General features: G+C 34.8%; 1 protein-coding gene across 2 annotated transcripts in view; it reads right to left on the bottom strand.

Annotated features, from left to right (window-relative positions):
- The window catches only part of LOC127969576 (ankyrin repeat and fibronectin type-III domain-containing protein 1), a 77,688-nt gene that overhangs the window by 30,473 nt on the left and 24,711 nt on the right, over positions 1 to 22,504 (bottom strand). For both annotated transcript variants that reach the window (XM_052571640.1, XM_052571639.1), the window contains 9 exons: positions 19,543 to 19,580; positions 11,632 to 11,760; positions 9,683 to 9,875; positions 7,522 to 7,732; positions 3,441 to 3,635; positions 1,951 to 2,064; positions 1,348 to 1,445; positions 1,172 to 1,262; positions 353 to 460 (listed from right to left, as the gene is read on the bottom strand). In XM_052571640.1, coding sequence (XP_052427600.1) covers positions 353 to 460; positions 1,172 to 1,262; positions 1,348 to 1,445; positions 1,951 to 2,064; positions 3,441 to 3,635; positions 7,522 to 7,732; positions 9,683 to 9,875; positions 11,632 to 11,760; positions 19,543 to 19,580 — 1,177 coding nt within the window. The remainder of the gene's footprint in view (positions 1 to 352; positions 461 to 1,171; positions 1,263 to 1,347; positions 1,446 to 1,950; positions 2,065 to 3,440; positions 3,636 to 7,521; positions 7,733 to 9,682; positions 9,876 to 11,631; positions 11,761 to 19,542; positions 19,581 to 22,504) is intronic.

Raw genomic sequence — 22,504 nt, forward strand, 5'->3', positions numbered from 1 at the left:
GCAAGAACAGCATTTCTTTGAAATCAAAATTGCATTAAATTAAATGTCTATTTAATGCACTTTATCTGAATAAAATGAGTAATTTCTTTTTTTTTTTAAATCATTCTGAACAATAAATGTAGATATTGTACATGTGTGCTCTTACACTGACATCACATAAGATAATGTAAATCCACTAAAGTATTCCACAGGAGTCATCACATGTCTATTGTGTCTTGCTACATCACATCATTTCTCCATCCCAATCCCATTTTTGTGTACAATTATTTAAACAAAAGATGACAATAAATAAAAGACATGATAGTGTGCTTACACTTAGAGATGTTAATGATCTGTGTGTGTGTGTTTGTACCTCCACAGCAGTAGTGCTGGTGTGTGGCTCGAACCTGCTGTAAAAGCCTCTCCATAGCCTCAATGTGACCTCTCCTCCTGGTTTCTCTCCCATCGCAGTCCTTCCAGTCTAACAGAGAGAAATATTATACAAAACTGTTTTGTTATGTTCTAGATGTCAAAAGACATTTGATTTACTTCCGTCAGACTTGCACAAAAAAAGAGCAAAGCTTAATCCTAAAATAGCCCAAAATAGTAAATAAAATTAGGTGAGACGTTGTAGGGGCACTTACTGAATAGTGACTCATTACCAAGAGAGGGTCATTTTAACACAGTGTATTATAAAGAATAAAAAATAAAAAATAAAAACTAGAAGGAAGGACATCCGTAAATTCTCTTTCAAATCTCTTTTATAAAATCTTCATTTCACCCAAACAATTCTCTGTCTGCATTGCGTACATGCAGTTTTATAATGCTGGATTGGCAACTGACGCAAAACTTGTCACCCTGTGACACAGTTCGTTTTTCTTTGCAGCGTTTATTTGAAAGCTGAATCTCAAGGCCAGATCCAGAGAGTATGAAAGGAGGCAGGGTGAGTAGAATTCGTGATGGTTAAATAATAGCGCAAGTCCTACATTCAAGGATGCTGGCTACAACCATTGTAATTTTCTCTCCTTTTAACAGACATGATATTTGAACTAGAAGAACAAAACTATGGCGCCAACGCAATTCTCAAAGGTTCAAGAACTTTCCAGACAATGACGTTCTGAGCTGTAGTATGCTTTTTATAAATTATCCATAATGCGGTACTCGAGAACTGTGGCTGCTTTACTAAACTTACTGGAGGGAACAGCAGAGGGAGGTTGAGAGAGTTGTGCCAGACTCCAGCCTTTCATATTGTAGGCGGAGACTTGAACGTAGTACTGTCTACCCTATAACAAACCGAAAAATAACTCAGAAATCATTTATGACACAACAATAAGCTGTAATTACAGTGGAGCTTGAACTGTATCTTACCGTGGTAAGACCGGATATTGTGCATTTCAGGGACTGCAGGTTCTCGAGGATCATCTCTCCGGCTAATAGAGAGAAGTCCTTCAAACAGCTCCATTCCACTGCAATAGACATCATCACACATTAAACACACATTAATAGATGGAAACATCAATAAATGAGTGGAGTCTAAAGAAACGAAATAGGACAGAATGAACTGGATCATTATAACGTCATCTATTGAAATTACAGCTAAAACAACATTATAGCTTGAATAACTAGATACGTATTTTGGAAAACGTGAGTGGTTTTGTCTTCTTCTCCACCCCTTTCAAACTATTTGTTAGTTAAGTAATGTGGAATGTTAAATGATGAACAATATGAACAAAATTTAAAAATGTATTTAATTTAATTTACTTGACTGTTAATTAAATTACTTAATTTTAATGACATTATTAAATTAAATATTAAATTAAATTAATATGTTTGGATGGGAAAGTTGTAATTTTTCTATATTTTGCATAATACATTTTAATAAAAAAGCAATTAAAAAAAAAACCTCTTTCTACAAGCAATCTGATATATGAATGTGTAATACCGAAAAATGCAAATCAAGGCTGCACTGACCTCTGTATTTGGTCACTACGGCCGAGTTCATGCTGGCAGGTTCCTGAAAGCTAACAGTGAGAGACGTGCTGCCGGTCACACTTAGACGCACCATCAATGGAGCCTCTGGTGGTCCTGAAAGAGCCAATTCAAAGGTCACATAGCATACCTTGCTAGCTTGCATTGTGCTTTTACTGTAGGGAGTGGATAACAATTCGTGTTGATAATTAAATAACCATAAATACAAATAATTAGCATTTTTTAATGATAAAATATTCCTTAATATATTAAGGAACTAATAAGTGATCTATCTGAAGGTTGACTCCCCGTAAGTATGAACACTGTACCAACATTAAAACATTTTGCGCTGTCTGAGCATCTCAACCAGCAGCATCAGCTATGCATTTGGGGTAATACCTGTTAGGCAGACTAATGGAAGTTGGGGAGAAGCGTTTGAATGTCAGCACACAAAAGTGACTCGACTGACCATATATTTTTACAATGATTGAAAATAAAGTCTGAAATTGCTAACGCCTTTAAATGGACATACTGCTAGTTTAAATGGAGTCGTTGTCTGCAAAAAGGGGAATCCAAAAGCAGTGGAAAACACTGCAAAAATGTATTTTCTGAAGGTGCAGTCACATTTACCAGTGCTTAGCAAACTTCTTGAGGGTGAAATTCTCTAATTTTTCTACAGAAATCCATTTTGCATGAGAGTAAACCATTTTTGAATGCAGATTTCATGTTGGATTCAAGTTTGTCATGCTTTTTTCATAACCCAATTTGCAGATATTTTTTCTAGTTTTAAGAATAAACTCATTTTGATGAATGTTTCAGAAAACAAGACTTGATTTTAAGTAAATGTATCTCTATTTAAGAATGCAAACTGAATCTAGCTGTAATTTGTTTGGCTGAATGCTGTCTCTTTTATATCCATTTATATGTACATGCACGGTTTATGCAGTTCCATTGCCCTGCTGGCGCCTTCATTTTGTCCTTGTCACCCAAAGCACACAGCCCAACTAATGGTGCCCTTGTGTTTCCTGAAATCCTTTTCATAGATACCTCTGAGTATTTCGCTGCAATCGTATTTTTGAGAGTGTCTGAGGCAAAGCGTTGCTGATTTATCACGGCTCCCTTCACTTGAGGTTGTTTACAAAGAGAAGCCAATGAAACTCGCCTGATATAACGAGTAATCAATATGACAGAAGGGTGAGAGGGACACTATTGTGTGTGTTCACAGCTCAAGAGTCATTTCAGGCCAATCAACCTGATATTAATATCTGTGGGCCAAATGATCGTAGTGGCTTGTTTGCAGAGTTTTCCCACTCCAATAAAGTGAAGAGGTGGGGCCGATATGGGAACAGATGACCTTTCCGCAGAGATGCTGATAGATTAGACTGGACTGATAGTAAATAAGGCTAGTTCAATGCGTATTGTATTGTAGCATAGCATATGAATGACTTTTTATCCCCTGAGAGGTCAGGCATCAGAACTCAGGTTTGACTTACGTGCATGCTCGAATCCCGTGCGCATTCGCTTGTAGAGTTTGCATCTCCACTCCCAAGCTTTGAGCTGTTTTTCCTTCTCCGATGTTTCCAGGCTGAGACTCTCTCTCATCACCTGGGTGGACAGCTCGTTGGCTCTCCTTTGAGCTTCCTGCACCAGTGCTGAGAGATGGGCATCTCTGCTCTCTAAACTGACAACTGAAACACAACACAGAGGACTGGTAATGAAGCTTTTTATTTATTCCAATTAGGATTTTTGTAGCATTTCAGTTTAGAGGTGAAGTATAAAGTCACAATGTCATACTTCATACTTGTATAGTGTAGAAAATACAGGTTCTCTGCTATAAAATGACACATCTGTGCTCTTGTATAACACAGCACAACACTGGTCATCCATTTTTCAGTGGCCTTGGAACTGGAATTATTTTTATTTTTTTATATAATCATTTCCTCTGTGGGCAGTAAAATATTTTTCAATAATGTGTTTTACTGGCCTTTAACAAAACCAACCAGCTCTGAGATGAATATTCTAAACTTTGTTTGGAAGCAAAAATATTTGAAAACAGATACCACATGACATACATAAATTCATTTACAAGCAAATGAAGTCTTCATTTTATGTACCATTACAAAAACTATAGTAATGAATGCCTTTAAGTCATATTAACAATATATTTTGAATTTATTCCAAAATATATATGTATTTTGAGAGTGCATGGAGCAGCAATTTCCGGTTTCTGATTGGTTTATCTTTTTTGAGTAATATTGGTAGTATAACAAAGAGGCTTCCAAGCCATAAACCCTAAACCCTAACCATAAAAGAAAAAAAACTACAAATATCAAACTCAACTCTTCCAAACTCAATAAGAAGGCCAACATGAACCTAGAAAACACACAATACTCAACAGCTACAGAGGTAAACATAAACCAGTCACCAAAAACAACACAACCAATCAACCAACAGAAATACAGCCCGAGTTTGAAAGAAAGGGGAAGGAAACACAGACAAGATACAAAGAAAAGTCTGATAAATTAGCTTTGTGGTTCTTCAACAGAAGTATAGTTATTTTTCTGAGATAGAAGGTCAATTCAGACTTTTGGCTTCTATAGACGCATATTTCATAATTTAACAGCCTCTGAGCTCATTTTAGCTCTGCCCTAAAGGGTTTAAGTGCTACTGCTGAAAATCAATTACTCTATGGAGATAATGACCAGGATTTTTACTTCCAGAAAAACAAATTAAAAAAATAAAATAAAAATAAATTTAATCATGCACATATTGACAACATTAATTAATATTAAAAAATATATATTTTACACATATACTATAAAATTATTTCAAGGAAATACTATTTTAGTCTTCCTACTTCAAAATGCAATAGTGAAATTGACTAGAAATGTCTAATAAAATTGTTTTGGCAGGGCATACTTGTTTATAATCAAAACTGTAATGTGAAAAAGACATGCAATATCAGACTTATCAAATGCATCTCAAACTTACATGAACCAAAAATACAAGCCCTGACTGAAACGACACGAAGTCCATTACACTACCATTAATTCTCCAAGTTCACACTTCTTGTGTCAGCACAGTGGCACATGAAGTCAGCCGTTTGGGGTGAAGGGGAGAGGTGTGGATGAATGTAGTCGTCGGTCGTCTGGAACACACAGGACTGTGTTTGGCCATATAGATTTGTCACGGTAAAAATGAATACCGCCTGACCAGTCCTCCTCATAGGCCATGAATACTACTGCATTTTCTTTCAGAGCCTTAGTCACAGACCATGACAGCAAAATAAACAAATAAATACATGGCTGAAGAAACCCTCTTTCACTGGCCCAGCCCGAACCCCCGGAGACGAGAGCCCTCCGGGGGAGATGATAAAGTGTGTGTTGTCAACTCAAAAAAAAAAAAGAGTCTAACCTAGCCTAGGTCTTACACGGGGGTCCAAGGCGCAATGGAAAAGGTAGCCATATTAGCAGTCCTGAGGTGCAATTTCCTGCATTCTGAAGATTGACATCTGGCTACTACATGTGGTTAATTGAACAAACTATAAATTAATGGGCGGGCTGGCTGAGATTGCACTGTCACACACAGTTGGCATTGTCGGGACTTTGGGACGGCCCTAAATATAGGCATTATGGGTCCCAGTCCTGCTCATAAACATGCTTTAACTTCAGCCTTTCGGTCGGACCTCCAAACTGTCAGGCGTCTGGCTGATTGATTTACTTGGCACTTCTGGCCTGACATAAATATAATGCTGAAAGCCCAGGAGGGGAAAATAAGGCAATGTTTATTTTCTGTTTGTTTACAAGGATCGGATTGTGCCACGATGAAATGTTTTGAAATTTAACTGCAGCCTGGGTACAATAAATCACTTAGTATAATTGCCCCCCGTTACATGCATCATTGGAAAAGTTAAACCATTAAACGACAAACCTTGTTAAGATTTTTCTGAGGGATGCCGTGTGCTGTCTACCCCACCCCGGCCCCGCTCCGGCTGCAGTACAGTGCTCCCTGTTTGGTCTCAGACAACATTCGGCTTTTTCATGATTGCACCGAGCGCTCGGGTTTGGAGGACTTTTTTTTTCCATATCTTTCAAGGTAAGAAACACCTGTTCTACTGTTGCAAAAGACTCAGGGACTGAATATGCTATTGATTAATCCAAGGGCAATGGGTGCAGATATTTTTAACAGATCTGTTCTTAATGCATTAAAACCCAATACCACACTGTTGGTCACAAAAGTCAAAAATAGTTGGTCAAAAATAGTTTGGTAAAATTCAAAATACCTGAACGGCAACAATGATTGTTTAATTCTGTGACACTGTACAATGTGATTTCCAAAATATTACATAATGAACATAATCTATTAACTCATTAGTGGTCACGACAGATGTCATTCGACGTTTAAAGTAGAATTATGAGTGCTTATGGCAGCTGTCATGGAAAAGTTTATTCTTGTATTCCTACTTGGAGGCGATTATTACACGAGCCCCTAAAGCAAAGTGCCAAACCCTCAACTTCGGCTGTTTATCGTCAGCTTCATTCTAAACAGCTTGTCCAATTACAGAGCATCTGCTTTTTGTCGCCAAAGCTAAACAGGAGTGTGTGACGCAAGAAAAACCTTTTGATGGTGAAGCCACAGAGAATTCACTTCTATTTCTTGGGGAAGATGTGATGATAAACAAAACATTCAAAAGTAACATAATATAATAAAAAGTAAAAAAAACCTAAGTAACAGATACACATTTGTTACCAAAAACACAGAATTATAGCTACTGTAACTGAACTTTAAATGTATTATATATACAGTATATATATATATATATATATATATATATATATATATATATATATATATATATATATATATATATATATAAATATATGTTTTGTTATATATATATATATATATATTTATATATATTTATTTATTTACATATATATAATGTATGTTACAATTTTGCTAAAGTGATTTTGTAATTTTTACAATATATACAATTTAAATATGCACAATTTCATCACATAAGTTGTTTAGGTGTAAATAAATCGAATTGTACATAAAGACACACACGTGTCTATTGGTGTGTCATATATGTGTGCATCTATGTGGCCATATATATGTATACACTCACATGTATGTGTATATATATATATATATATATATATATATATATATATATATATATATATATATATACACACACACACACACACACAAATATATACGTATGTGTGTGTGAGACTATATATGTATATAATACTAGTATTCTAGTATAGTACTAGTATACAGTATTGTCATTTGTAATATTTTATATAGCATTATGCAACAGCTGACATTTAATGAGGGGACACAAGACTTTAATCAAATAAAATATATTTTTTGGTGAAAACTATTATGCCAAAAATTCATAAAGAACTAGATTAATTAATTGATTCACTACAGTCAAATTACATTATGAATATTGAGGATGGTTAAGTCGCTCTTTAATAAAGAAACACTTTAGACACAAGAAGCCCTTTAGACACACTGAGGGAATTGGATGTTTAAAGCTTGTCGCTGTTAAATATGCATACTCACAGTGAGGGCTCTCCTTCCCTCCTGCTTTGAGCAGCAGTTTGGCTATGGGGACGTTGTTGGTCATGATGGAGATGTCCAGAGGCGTCAGGCCTTCACTGTTAGGAGTGTTGAGGTCCAGTTCATCAGCTGTGTACTGGAACAGCAGGATCTGCACGGCATCCAGGTCCTGCTGTTCAACAGCCTCGAACAGAGCCTCATTGCTCTGAATGTTCTGAAAAAAAAGTTGAAGGTACAGTAAGCACTCATGATACTCTGAGTAGTCATTTAGCAGACACTTACACAGTAACTTATTACAGGAACAGTCCCCCCAGTGCACCCTTTTGGTTAAAATATCTGCTCAACTGTACAACAGCAGTGAAAGCTAGAACCAAATTTGTGGCTCAAAAGCTCAATTGATTTCCTTAAAAATCTGGATGCCCAAAATTAGAAATAATCTAGCAAAACAATTCTACCGGTTACCTAATCACTTTTTATATATATTTGCATGATATATGTAACGCTAGACCACAAAACCAGTCATAAATAGCATGAAGTATGTGAAGCAATTGCCAACAATACCCAATTATATGTTTTTTTTTTTTTTCTTTTATGCCAAAAATCAATATTAATTAAAGATCATGTTCCATGGAGATATTTTTGATTAGTAATATGCATTGCTAAGCATTTGGACAAACTAATAAAGGCGATTTTCTTGATAACTGAAATATTTATTTATTATTAGTATATATATATATATATATACACTTTATTATTATTATTATTGCTATTATTATTTTTTTTTTTTTGCACTCCAGAATTTTCCAGATTTTCAAATAGTTCGTATAGTATCTCGGCCACATATTGTCCTATCCTAACAAACCATACACCCATGGAAAGCTTATTTATTCAGTGATGACTGGTTTTGTGGTACAGGGCCAGGTATATATGAAATATTATTTGGGATTTTGATCTGTAATATTTTATTTTTAAATACATTTTTATTCACCAAGGACATGTTAAATTGATCATAAATGACCATTAACACCTTTACATTGTTACAAAAATGTATTATTTTTTAAATTTTTTATTTTTTAAACACTCTATTTATCAAAGAATCTCGAAAGAAAAATATCACAGTTTCCACAAAAATATTAAGCTGCAGTGCAGTCTTCAACATTCTTCAACATAGTCTGGAATTAATTACATTTAAAAAAATATTCAATATATATAAATTAAATTACATTAAATTAAACATGTTATTTTAAATTATTGCAACATTTCACAGTACTTTCTTTATTTTGGATTTAAAAAATGCAGCCTTGGTTAACAAATTCTTACCAACAACAGACCTTTCAATAGTAGTGTATATTTATTTTTGCAATCATTTTAATAGTATTTTGAAAAATTTCAAATTCAAATTATCCCCTAACTATCATTAGTTAAGTAAATAGACTTATGCAATCTGTTTATCTAGTGTTGTTGCATTGAACTGGATAAGATGCTTGAACAACTAATTTTTTTCAATGCACTACACAGACATGTTTATGGCCCTCAGGAAAGTCAAGCTATTAATGGCTTATTTGTGGATGTTAGTGCATACATTAACTGTGATCACAGAAAATACTCACAATTACTTAAAAACATTCACAGATTTTCACCAACAATCAGCACGGAAAACATGAAAAAAAGAGCACAGATTGCTCATGGATGATTACTCATGGGTTTGACCTATAAAACCTTACAATTACCAGCACAGATGCATGGTAACCAGGCATGCACCAGAAAGTAGGCACAGAAATTACTCAACGAATGCAATAATTATTAGTAATTTCAAATGCGAATTCATTTAATCTAACAGCTACAGAAGTTGAGTTTCTCCTCTTCAATAGTGAGTTAAATTAATGTATTAAAACATAAAGGATGTCTTCGGGCACTTGAGTCAACAAGATGATTGCTTGATCTAGCTCTATATAATCAGTGACATTTGAGGAAGTCCTGAGAGCATGAAACGGCGCTGACGGTCTCATGAGCACCCGAAATGTCATTCCAGTTTAAAACATGTCATGTGTAAGTTCAATTGAATGTTAACATCAATTGATTCTACAGAATATACATGTAAATGTCGCCTAATGTCAGCTTTTTATTATAAGAAGGATTAGTGATACACATTTTCTTTACTCACAGATACTTTACGGATACGGTCGGATCGGCCAAAGAAGTAAGCATCCTCAAAGGAGGAGTGGCTCCCCTTGAGCTTCTCAGAGAGGTTTCGGTAGAGGCGCTTGGCAGCGCTGGGGGAGGCGGGTCCCGCCCCCTTCTTATTCTGCGTCAGCTGCAGGTTCTGCATCTGTTGGGTCATACTAATGGAGAAGTCCCTGTGGAGTCGAGAAGGGAAAGAGAACAGACAAAACACATTCAGGTGTGATGCCTGTTACATCAGGGTCTGCACTGAAATAAATTTGCAGCATGTGTTTCGGAATGCAGTTTATGATAATATCCAAGTCAGCAGTGTCTTGGTGACAGATGGCCACTGGTTAGTCATCAATGCTTCAGCTCAAGCAAAAAAAATAAATGCTTGCAAAATAACTGCATACTGATGCACAGGTATTTAGTAAAGAAAAAAAGGCAAATATGTGACTTCTAAATAATACTTTCTGATATCTACACACTATTGTCTGATGTTTTTTTATTTTTTTTTTTAAGAAATTCATACTTTTATTTAGCAATAATGCATTACATTTCTTAAAAGTAAAGACATTTACATTGTTACAAAATGTAAATTATTTAAAAAATCCTGAACAAAAGTTATTAAGTTTTCTACAAAAATAATTAAGCAACACAACTATTTTAAACTGAGATAAGAAATGTTTCTTGAGCAGCAAATCGGCTCTTTCTGAACAATCATGTGACACTGAAGATGAAAGTTCAGCTTTGCCTTCACAGGAATAAATTACAATATAATATGTTAAAATAGAAAACAGTTATTTTAAATTGTAACAATATTGTTACTGTTATTACTGTATTTTTGATCAAATACATTAAAAAAAGATGTTTAAAATTTGATGAGCCTAAAAGATTTCATAGGCATAATCTACATTCCTTAAAAAGAATAAAAAAAAAATTGTCAGATTAATTTCATGGCATTACTAGTCAACGTCAAAACTGATATCGCTCAGTAAACCATAACAGACAATTTTATTAACAATGGAAGCCAGACCGTGACTCACTGCAGGTCAACATAGTCTGGTTGTCACAGATCTCCTCAATGTCCTTTTACCATAATAAAAAATCCTCCAGGAAATCAATTCATTCTGAGCTAAGAATAACAGTAAACCCTGACAGGGAATTTATAGTAGCTGTTGAGAGAAAAATGTGTTTCTGCATCCCTGAAAATGTATATATTTGTAAATTAATATTTTGAAGACTGTTCTGATCGCCTAGTAAGTTGTCTGCAGTTTATGTAACCACAGACGAGTAACACTTCTATATCAAAGCTCAATCTCTCCATGTCGTGTAAAAACAATCAATATAAACATCTGGCATGAGTACACACAGTCTGAACAGAGCAAAAAATACTGTTGCAAAAATAAATATGAGAACTAAAAGCCCTCACTACCTTTACTAAAAAAAAAAAAAAAAAAAAAAAAAAAAAATTAGCAATGACATCAAATTTGTCCTTAATTGACATTCTCCTTAAAAGCTCTGGAACTGATGGGGATCTGTGTGGCATTTCTCATCCCAGCAGTCTTTAATCCTGTCAGACATGACATTAAGGCAGTGTCCTGTTGTTTTTTTCTGGTCCGCAGTTTTGGGTGTGCAAACACCCACTCAGAGCACTAATAACAATGCACTCTGCAGAGCCAGAGTGAAGCTTCTGACACCAGTGAGTAATCGAGCGAGCGAAATGAGAGGTCGAATTGGAGCGGTGCTCTAAGGTTATGCCTTAAATCCAGTTAAGCCAATCAAAAAAGGAAAAGACAGCTGCCAGGATGAATGACAGGCACCTGTGGGACGCAGCAGGGGGTGATGGGTAATTTTAGCAACACTTAATGGGAGAATCGTACTGTCAGAAAAGTACACTTCCAGTGAGTGACTGCGGGCGGACGAGAGCGAAAGAGATGCTCAACTCACCTGTCCAAGCTCTGAGAGCTTCCCAGAGAGCCAGAGAGAAGGAAGAGGGGTCTGAAATCCTTAATCAGCGCAGCATCGCTCTGCCTCTGGTTGAGTCTCTGAGCCAGTCGGGAGATCCTACTCTCAGATCTGATGAGAGAAAGTCCGGTAAGATGTGGGACCGTGTTTGATTCAGGGCACAGGAAGAGGGAAAGGGTCAAAACAGACACCCCTGCTCTGGAGTCGCCCGGAGTACCAGGTGTTCACCAGAGCTCTCCTCTTCACGCGCATCTCGCCGCGGTGTTGGCTGGCTAATGTGTGGTGAGAGGAGAGGAGATGGAGGGGGGAGGGAGAGAGAGAGAAAGAGAGAGGGAGGGGGAGAGAGGGGCATTCTGCAGGCGCTAGGATGAGCGACACAGACAACAAAAGCACACAGGCATTTAACGCAAGTTTCTACTGAGCATGCCCAGAGCACGCTGTGCAAACGATGGGTGGTGGGGGAACCTGTTGTTCTTTTCTCATAATCACTCCAGTTGTCTCATTCTCTGTCTTATCTGCAGAAACAGGCATCTAATCCCCAACACAACAACAATCTGGCGTCTTGACTGTCATGAGTGGATCTGAGCTGGATCCACAGGTGATTCACCGAACTGAGCTGTCTAGCTACACGGTATTTTAAGACATCACAGGAGCGCTGTTCCAAAAGGTGTAATTATAAAGATTATGTTTCCCCCTCTATGTCGATTTTATACTCAACCAGCCAGAGTTTTTATCAGATTCTTGGAAAATAGAAATAATACAAAATATAAATTCATTTTATTTGTAATAATTTTTAATATACAACTGCACACAACTAAATACACTTTTACTCTTATATTTTTCTTAATTATCAATAAAAAGAAAACAATATGGTGATGCAAAATGGTGAATAGAAAAGGGTTAAAACTTGACCGCATTATTCAACAGAGATTTAGGGCTGTGTTCTTTACTAACATGTATTAATATATTCCAACAGACTATTTCTATTAAATCAATTTTAAATATAATACTCATTTTTTTTATTTAATAAATTATAAAAATAATACTTTTTATAAATTGTATGTATATAAATAAATAAATAAATAAATTATATATATATATATATATATATATATATATATATATATATATATATATATATATATATATATACACACACACACACACACACACACACACACACACGTATACATTATACCTTTTTAATTACATTTTATTTTATATCTATATATACATATACCATTTCAATTCAATTATTTTTTTATAAATATATATATATATATATATATATATATATATATATATATATATATAGTATACATACACACACACGCTTTAGTACATATATTTATGTGTATAATGCACATACATTTTATCTAAAAAGTATATCTATTATATACAATAATCTTTCAAATACACTTTTAAAAATACTTTTTAATTTGAACTTTCTAACTATTTTACCAGAATCAGTTACTTTTGAGTGTCCATTGGAGCAGCTGCCTATGTAGGCAGTAGCAGTAAAGCAGTTCAATTGGAAAAGAGCCAGTAAACATGAATCACTAAAGCAATCTGTTGAAATCTCAATTGTGGCAAGTTGAACTCTTCAATATAAAATGTGGCCAAAGGACAAAATGCATAATGCTCCAACTTAATTGAGGCATATTCAAACTAGAACATGTCCTAATTCCCCCTCATTATTGATGTTGTTATAATAATGATCAGAACATTATGGAAAAAAGGTTGTTTGTGTCTTTGTATTTGTGAAGACCCTTGGGTTTCAAAGCAATATTGAGAATGAGTGCTCAATCACTGCATGTAATGCTTTTAATCCATTAATACTGACTTAATAGCTGGAATGCTTGACTGTGTGTTTAGTGCCCTAGTGCACAAAAGCATGCCTTGATTTTTATTGTCTATGACGGCCAATGGAAAATTACACTTCCATTAACTAACAGAGGAGATTTCGAAGACTTTGTAGAAGTAATACTAGCTTTTAAAGAAGAAATCTGAATTGATATATATATATATATATATATATATATATATATATATATATATATATATATATATATATATATATAAAACACTCACTAAACAAAAAACATGTACTGTGGGAGGATGTGCTCAGATTAATTGTAATTCCACTCTGTCTATAGTCGTGACACGGTGTGAAATGGGTCCCCAGGGGAAAAAGGAATATTATACTAATATGGCTTATTATCTCTCCACCTACTTGCATATTAGCGAATGCTTTAATTTCTCATAGAATAGCTCAAGCCATTTGTTTCTCATGCAAAATGGTCTCTGAACACAGAAGGGCTAATGGCAGTCCTTCACTGTAGTTGTAGCTACAGATACGCTGATGACGAATCCCCTCTGTGCATCCCCTCTTACCCAACCATTCCAGCTAGAGATAAAGACATGTTTGAAGAAAGAAAAGGGGATGATTCACACGACCACATGGACTGTCAGCTAAGTGACAGACAAGACAGATTTTCCTACTACACTGTCACCCACCTCTACAGTGCAACCACATAAATGCCATCCTGTGTTAATTCAACCAAAAACCTCTAAGAAGAGAAAGACACCTCAAAGAAGAAATGAGGAGATACAGAGAAGAAAACAATAAGGTGATGCAAAGAGGAGAATAGAAATGGCTGCAATTTGACAACGGTATCCAGCTAAAATATTTAGGGATGTGTTCTTTATTAAAGCCAATGAATATATGCCACCATGAAAGACAGCTTCAATTGTTCCTTATCTAACATAAAACTTGTGTCGTACAGCCACAGACGCTGCAATTTACTGGGTTCCTCTACTTGTCTTAAAAAAACTGCTGTTTTTTTTTAGGTTATGCTAATTGACAAACAAAAACATATGCCTTATAAACAACGCTAATATTTTATATTCACGTTTAGATAAATTGAAATATTAATGAAATGTTGTGTCCAAAATTGCTCACTCATTCACTATTGTCTGTATGGCACATGTTCTTTATGAAAGAACAAATCAATAATCAGATTTAATAATCAAATGTACTGATGTTAATATATGTACGTTATTTTACGTGAACTTTTCTTAAACCTATAAATGTTCTTGTTTGCTTTGTTGTTTTGGGAATTGTACGATTATATAATAAATCAGAAACAGTATTATGTAAAAAATGATTAAACTGATCAAACTAAAATATTATTACAGTATATTTCAGCCTTTTGAGTGAAATTGTAAATCCTACAATCCAAAAAAAAATATGTCAGTGTATATTTTTTCATAATATAGAATGATATAATGTATTATAAAATAATTGTTTATATAAAATACACACAGCATTTAATATACTGTACCTGTATACTGTAGAAAACAGCAATTTAGAAACAGCTAAACTTGAATTTTAAAAAATCCATATACTAATCTCTTTAAAACTACTTCTCAACACATGCTTTCAGGACTAAAACTGTCACACATGCAGTATTCAAATTATATATGCGGAAATGACACCATAAGGGGACGGCCTCTTAAAATAGCAAAAATATACAACAATTTCCATGATGGCAGAACAAAGCTGTTTCCATAGCCGCATCTTAAAAGCAAAGCTCTCATCATCTTGCATGGGAGCATTCAGGGAACACAAGCTTAATGAATACTGACACTAATGGGACAGCGAGATACCCGTGTCATCGGTTCCTATCAGCAGCAATCCTTGAAAGGGTATTAGAAAATAAATAAACAAATAAAATACAGCATCATTGTGCAGCACTCAGCCCAAAGCAATCTCTGATAAGAAGTAAATAAATGAATAAATTAGGATTTCTTGAACGTTTACTGCTACTTTTGCACAGTGCTATTGCATCCCGTGGCCTCCGGGAATACCTCTGTGCAACATTATGCTTTATAAAATCAATTTCTCATGTTTGGCAGCACTGGGACAAAAGAAACCGATTTACAAAAGCAAGACAAATAACTCTGTCAACATACAGTGGCTCCTTTAAGAAAGGGCTTGGTCTCTTTCTAAAATCAAGAGGACGTTAAAAGTGACATTAGAAGGAAACAATAAGAAAACCAGTCCAGCAAGTAACAATACATAAGCGCAGGTGTAGGATGACTAAAAGTACAAAAGGAAGGTGTGAAAACAGGTAGAACCAGTAATGCAAATGGAAGGAGATAAAAAAAGACACCCTTGCTTCTTTATGGGTACTCATGGAACTTCATGTGAAGTTGTAGCTATCACAAAACCACTTCTAAACTCATGTCATCTCTAACTTGACCAAGTCGCCTCACATTGCAGCTGCTTCCAGATATTTCTTTACTCATGGAAAGACAAGAAACCTGCAGAAAGGGGGCTATGAGAGGAGCGCACGCACAGCCAATCAGAAGGCAGTATACCAAGTCACGACGGCGTGAAAGAGCAAGTGCTCTCTTCTCAGCAGGCTTTTGTGCACGGCTCCTCTCTGCAGCTCAAGGCTAAGTGTTCCATTTGCATGGCAGGCAAAACAAAGGCCACGACAACAGCTCTGAGACACACATCTCATCGGGGGTATGGGCTTGGAGGCTTGGTTTCTATTAGCATTTTGTACAAAAACTAAAAATACTGTTTACTGGCAGTCAAATCCACGATATCGTGTGCCGATTCCTCAGGCTAAGAGCAAACCATATGTAGGATGTCGATTAGTCTTGAAACAGCTACTGCTATGAACAGAAAAAGTGGGAAGTGGATAGAGCCAAAATCATGTTCCAAGAACTTGCGAAGTGAATTATCAACTGTCTGCAAGATTTTATAAATAAAATGTTGATGTTTGTGTAGCTTAAAGGGTAGAGTACCACAAAACTCCAAGGTCATGGATGTAATACTTATCAAATGTATAGCTTGACCAAAAATGAACAACCAAAAACAAACACCACTCACTCTCATATCATTCCAAACTTGTATGCATTGAAGTAATATTTAAACAAATTGGAGCCCACTGACTTATAGTGTATGGATATCTTTTTTTATTCCCCAGAAGACATAGTTTGAAACAACACAAGGGGGAGTAAATGATGACAGAATATTCATTTTTGGGTGAATTTTGAAGGCGCCCACTGAAGGCAACACAATTTAATAATACTTTAGTTCAGCAAACTGTGACTGTGTTTTAATGACTGAATTTGTTCAGCTAAACTATTGGCACACGATTAAGGACTCTGTGATTCAATCCTTCAGCGTATAAAAGTCAAGTGTCGTATAAAGCTTATATAAACATTAAAGAGATCTTTACGTAACCCTCCTTAACAAACTCAAGTGTTACCTTTATGTGTGGGCAACATGGATTTCTGAGTCAGCCTCAATTTGACTACATACCCAAACTATAATCCAGAACAATTTGTATCAGTGAAAGTACAACTCATCCTGAGAACGACCTGGACTCTTCTTTTTTTGGCACAAAATTCAGACGTCAAAAGCAATGTTTCGACTGGTAGCATCACTTTAAAGTCTCCGTGTCACGAGCAGGGTACATCCATCAGTGAAAAGTGAGCCAGAGACTGTCCCGACTGACCGAGCATAAATCAAGCAGCTGACAACTGGTCCTGATGTTATCATTGTTCATTGGAAGCGAATAGATGATTGTGACGTTCAAACTTTTATTTTAGTCTGCGAAGCCATCTGCTGTTTTAAAGATAAAGTCTTACTTTGAAATTTGTACAATGCTCTACTATTATTATTAAATCCTGTCAGTATTTACTCGCTTTCATTTCTTTCAAAATTGGTACAACTTTCAGTAGCACTTTATTTTACAGTCCTGTTCCTTATGTAGATACTATGTACTTATTATAGTAATTACAATAACTATGTAATAACTAGGTACTAACCCTAAACCTAACCCTACCCCATGTAGTTACCTTGTATTACCAGAACTTTCTTAGATAAATACACTGTAAGTACACTATAAGTACATGTTAGTACACGTACTGTAAAATAAAGTGCAACCCAACTTTCTTTTCTCTGTGGAACACAAATGGAGTTTAAACTGTTCTACTCTATACAATGAAAGTGAATGGTGACCACAGCTGTCAAAATAGACTTTTAGTGAATAACTTAAAGGAATAGTTCAACAAAAGCTGAAAAAAAAATTGCAGAAAATGTACCCACCTTCAGGCCATTCAAAATGTAGATGAAATTTAACATTACATAATTTGCTCTGCAGTGAATGGGAGCCATCATATAGAAACTAAAAAGCTGATAAAAACATCAGAATGATCAGCAAGTAATCCACCGATCTTGTGAAATGAAAAGCTGCTTGTTTGTAAAAAAACAAATGCATCACTAAGACATATATAACTTTAAACCATAGCTTCTGGCTTAATAAGAGTCCTCTAATCATAATATTGCTTTCTCCAGTGAGAAAGTCATCTTAGCTGAAATAGGAAAGAAATTAACAGATCAAGCAAAAACTGTTCAAAAGTTGTAAACAATCAACATATTTGTTTACAACTTTTTAACAGTTTTTGCTTGATCTGTTGATGAAGAGACAACAGGGGATGGACTTTTTTACTATAGGGTTTTTATCCGTTAATATGTGCTTTATAAATACTAATAAACAGCCAATATGCTATTAATAGGCAAGCTAATAAGCAACTAGATAAAAAGTGAGAATTGGTCCCTATACCAAAGTGTTGCCATTATTTAATAAAGTTGAAATAATATGAATCATGAAATTGCTAAACAATACAGTGTATCACCACCACACTGTTGCAGCATATATCTCTGGAATGAAAGCCAAAGGACTTGATTATGTCTTCCTGAGGCTTAAGCGCAGCTTCCATTGAGTTGATCTCCATGGCAACGCTACTAGTACCATATTTCTTAATGGATACCATGGGCTCCACTGATTCAGACTGCAGGCAGCACGGTTTCTCACCAAGGGAAAGCATTCAAAACAGTTTCCCTCTGCAGCTATTAGACGTGTGCATGCAAACACACTATTACCCAAACAAACTGACAGCTTATGGGTTTAAAAACCTCATAAGAGGCTCTTCTGACTGTAGAAAATGTTTTATTGTGTTGAGCTGAATACAATACTTGACTATAAAAATAAAACTGCATCAAAAGGAATGACAAACACCTGTAGACCTTTTACACACTGGCAATTGCCACAGAACCCAGCACAATATCTAGGTGTTATATTAACAATAATTCCCTTTCACTACAACAAAATGGATTAGAAGCTGAGAATATGGCGTCAGAGAGTGGTACCTTCAATTTTGTTGACCTAGAATGTCAATGTAGTCTTCAGCAAATGCATTGTTTTTGCTCATGAATAAATTGCATAGGATGAATGAATAAATAAATACATGATCAAACAGTAAATGATGCACATAGTTCAGTCAGGTTGAGATGTCACAAAGCAAACCTTCATAAAGCACAATCTGAGCAGGTGACCAGAACAGCCAATTATGTTCTAAAAATAGCATACATAACACTCTTGAATATTGGATGCTTCTGAGTAATGGTTTCTATGCCTAAATAAACCCCCATGGATTCATATTGATAAAACCAATGCCTCTCTATGCATTTTAATTAGATGAAAAATTGCAGTGTGGAACACAATGGATAACAATAATAAGAGCACAAAATAAACAGGTGTAAACTTCTTTGATAACAAGACCATCTGATTTCTTGTTTTTGAAGTCAGAACATGTTTAAACCAGAAATCGAGAATTCTACTTTCTTGCATTTATTAAGTACATAAAGCATTACATAAAGAAATACATAAAGCATTCATACCGAGCTCATTATCCAACTGTAGTTACACTTACATCATATTGCAGGTTTGTGAACAATATGAGATGAAAATTCATTTCTTTTGCAATTGCATGGAGTTTTAGAAGGTAATGTATGTAAAATAAACCACTTACTTTTTATGGGTTTCGTATCTGCCGGTGGCTCCAAGACTCTGCGAATATAAATGTACAAAAAAAGTAGGATTTTAAATATTATTTAGATCATTATTAATTATAAGTTAACCTTTATAATAAGATTAATTCTTAAAATCATAAAACTTGCTCAAAGGTTCAAATCTTTAGCTTAGAAAGAAAATGACATAATGTTACATAATTATGAACTTTTAATGCTAGATTGTATATTTATTGAATTACCCTTAAGTCCTATGAAGGCAAAATGACAAAAATGCATGAAACTGAAGTGCCTGAATTAATATTGACTACATGCGTAAAACAGATGTGTAAATGTGGCCCCTCGTTGCTTACATGAGGTGAGTAAATGATTTTAACACTCTACTATCACAATGCCAAACAGAAATATTCAATTTTCTAATTACACCGTATTCAATGCAGACACCAAAGCACTTCTGTTACCAGAAACTGTGTCCTCACGCTTGGGAATGGCAGTCTCACTGTTGTCATAGCAACCTTCGAGAATATGTTTCGAAAATTTCAATACTTGTAGTTTTAGATTGTTTTGAAAATACTTTCCTGTAGATGTTCATATCTTTTCATCTGACACCTAACGTCATGTACAAGTGTTTAAAACTGTCTACATCAATCAGCTGTCACTGCACAAAACTCACCCGAAGTAAAATGTCATAAGTATTATTGGTGAAGCATGCAAAAAATAGATTTGTACAATTCTTGACCTCTTACAGTGTACAGTACTTTATGTTCTTAAACACACACACACACACACACACATATATGAATGGGTCAAACTAATTGGACCATTTATAAAGCAAACAAATTAGCACACAATTTGGTCATGACTGAATCTTAAAACAGCTGAAAGATGAAATTATCTGTGAATGAGCCAGTTTTAGATATATTTTTTCATACCTGCAACCATCATCACACCTGTGGAGTTGATGACTAAAGGTGTAAAAAAAAAGGTGAAGAGAATAACTCAAATAGAACTAAAAATATTAGATGAAAAACAGTAGTGACAAATAAAAGCAACACAAAATGCATTTGCTGCATTACTATTATTGATTGTACTGTATTATTTTGGAGCAACATAAAAATGCTAAACCTTAAAAGTGTCCTAATCTGACTTATATTTATATTTTAGTAGTTATTAAAAAATAGTACGCAAATACACTCTTAAAATAAAATATTTTTCCCCAAAGAAAGTGTTAGTGTTCATTTCTTAAAAGAACCATTTTTCCTTAATGTACAATCCAAAGAACATATAACAAGTGTCTAAAGAACGGATAAAGAACCTGTTGTGTAATGGAAAGGTTCCATGAATGTTAAAGGTTGGAACTTTCAATGCAAATAAAGAACCTTAAATGGTGCTAAATACCCAGAAATGGTGTCAAAGTAAAATTTAAATGCATACTCTCAGCAGAAGTTGCTTCCTCGTTTTACACACCAATCAAAGATTGGTGCCCTCTGGTTTAACTGCATAATTTCTTCAAGGAAACCAACTCTTGAAAAGTTAATTCAAAGTTAATTCTCATGAAAGGAGCCCTTAATTAGCTTTAATACGAAACGGAAACAGGAATGCCTTTACAGGAAGACAATCAGCCTTTAAATAACCAAACTAAAGAAATGAGCAATTAAGAAACAATTATCTGTAGACCTGCGGAGGATCTGCAAAGCAATATCGTATGTGCTTGTGCCACTGGATGTTTAAAATACTTTTTCAATCAATATCTGCACCAAAATAACATCACTATATATCATACTGACATAAAAAGAAAGAAAATACAATTGCTACACTGTCCAGACGGTTCTTCGGGTTAAAAAAGACAAAAGGTTCAATAGACATGAACCTCTTTCTCCTAAACAAAAGGAAGAAAAGCATATTGTCAAACACTGAAAGAACACATCTTACAGTATGTGATGTGACTCACATAACCGAGATGTTCAAAACAAGCTGAATCAATTTCCATTGAGGATGACACATTTGCCACAGTGTGAGGTACACGATGTTCTATTCCAAACCCAGCAGCATCTGTGACTGAAGTCATGCTTCCTAACAAAGCTCATAGCGTGAAGAGTCGTGAATCTATCCAAGAGGGACTGAGTCCCCCATGATTGTTGCTTATCTGCTCGCATGGTGTATTGATGAAATCAGCTGGAGATGAATGACAATGATCATTAAGAGTGTAATTAGTTAAAACAAACTGACATCCAATTCCCCAACATTTCCATAAACTACTCTTCCTGACAGGTTATATGCTTCACACATACTGTAAATGCTGAATATCTGATACAAGGTGTATACACAAAGTCATACACACCTTGGGTAATGTATTCATGGCATGCTAGAATGAATGAACCACATGTTGAAATGGGAGAAACTTTCGATATGGCAGGTGTAAGTGATGCCTTTTTGGGTCAGATTTAACAAATTCTTAAACAACACATTCAGTATGTCACAACATGGTCACATTAAAAATAGATGTCCTCATTAAAGTTTGAGTTCAAATGAAAATCCTAATGTTTAAATAAAACCTATGCTATGCTGCATGCACATAAGTTGAATAATCATGGAAAAAAAGAAAAAAATTTGTGTAATACACTGAAAGAAATTATACTAACAATTTATTTTAGCTACATTTAATAAAAAAATAAAAAAGATATATGTTGAGTCTACTATATTTGTTTATTTAAATGTAGCTATAATAAATTGATTGCAACCACTTACCTTAAAATGTTTTAATGAATTCAGTTAATATTTTTTTTTAAATGTATGAGCTAAAAGGAAGAAATAGGGAAAAGAAAATACAATGCTGTTATATTTTATTGCAAAGTTGATGTTATTTAAAAAAAGAAAAATACTTACAAATTATTAAAAAATTTCAGTATTTATCCATTTAGTAAAAGCTGGTATCCAGCTCATATTTAAAATGAAGTCATATTG

This window comes from Carassius gibelio, chromosome B12, assembly GCF_023724105.1.
Source record: "Carassius gibelio isolate Cgi1373 ecotype wild population from Czech Republic chromosome B12, carGib1.2-hapl.c, whole genome shotgun sequence".
In the NCBI taxonomy this organism is placed as follows: Eukaryota; Metazoa; Chordata; class Actinopteri; order Cypriniformes; family Cyprinidae; genus Carassius; species Carassius gibelio.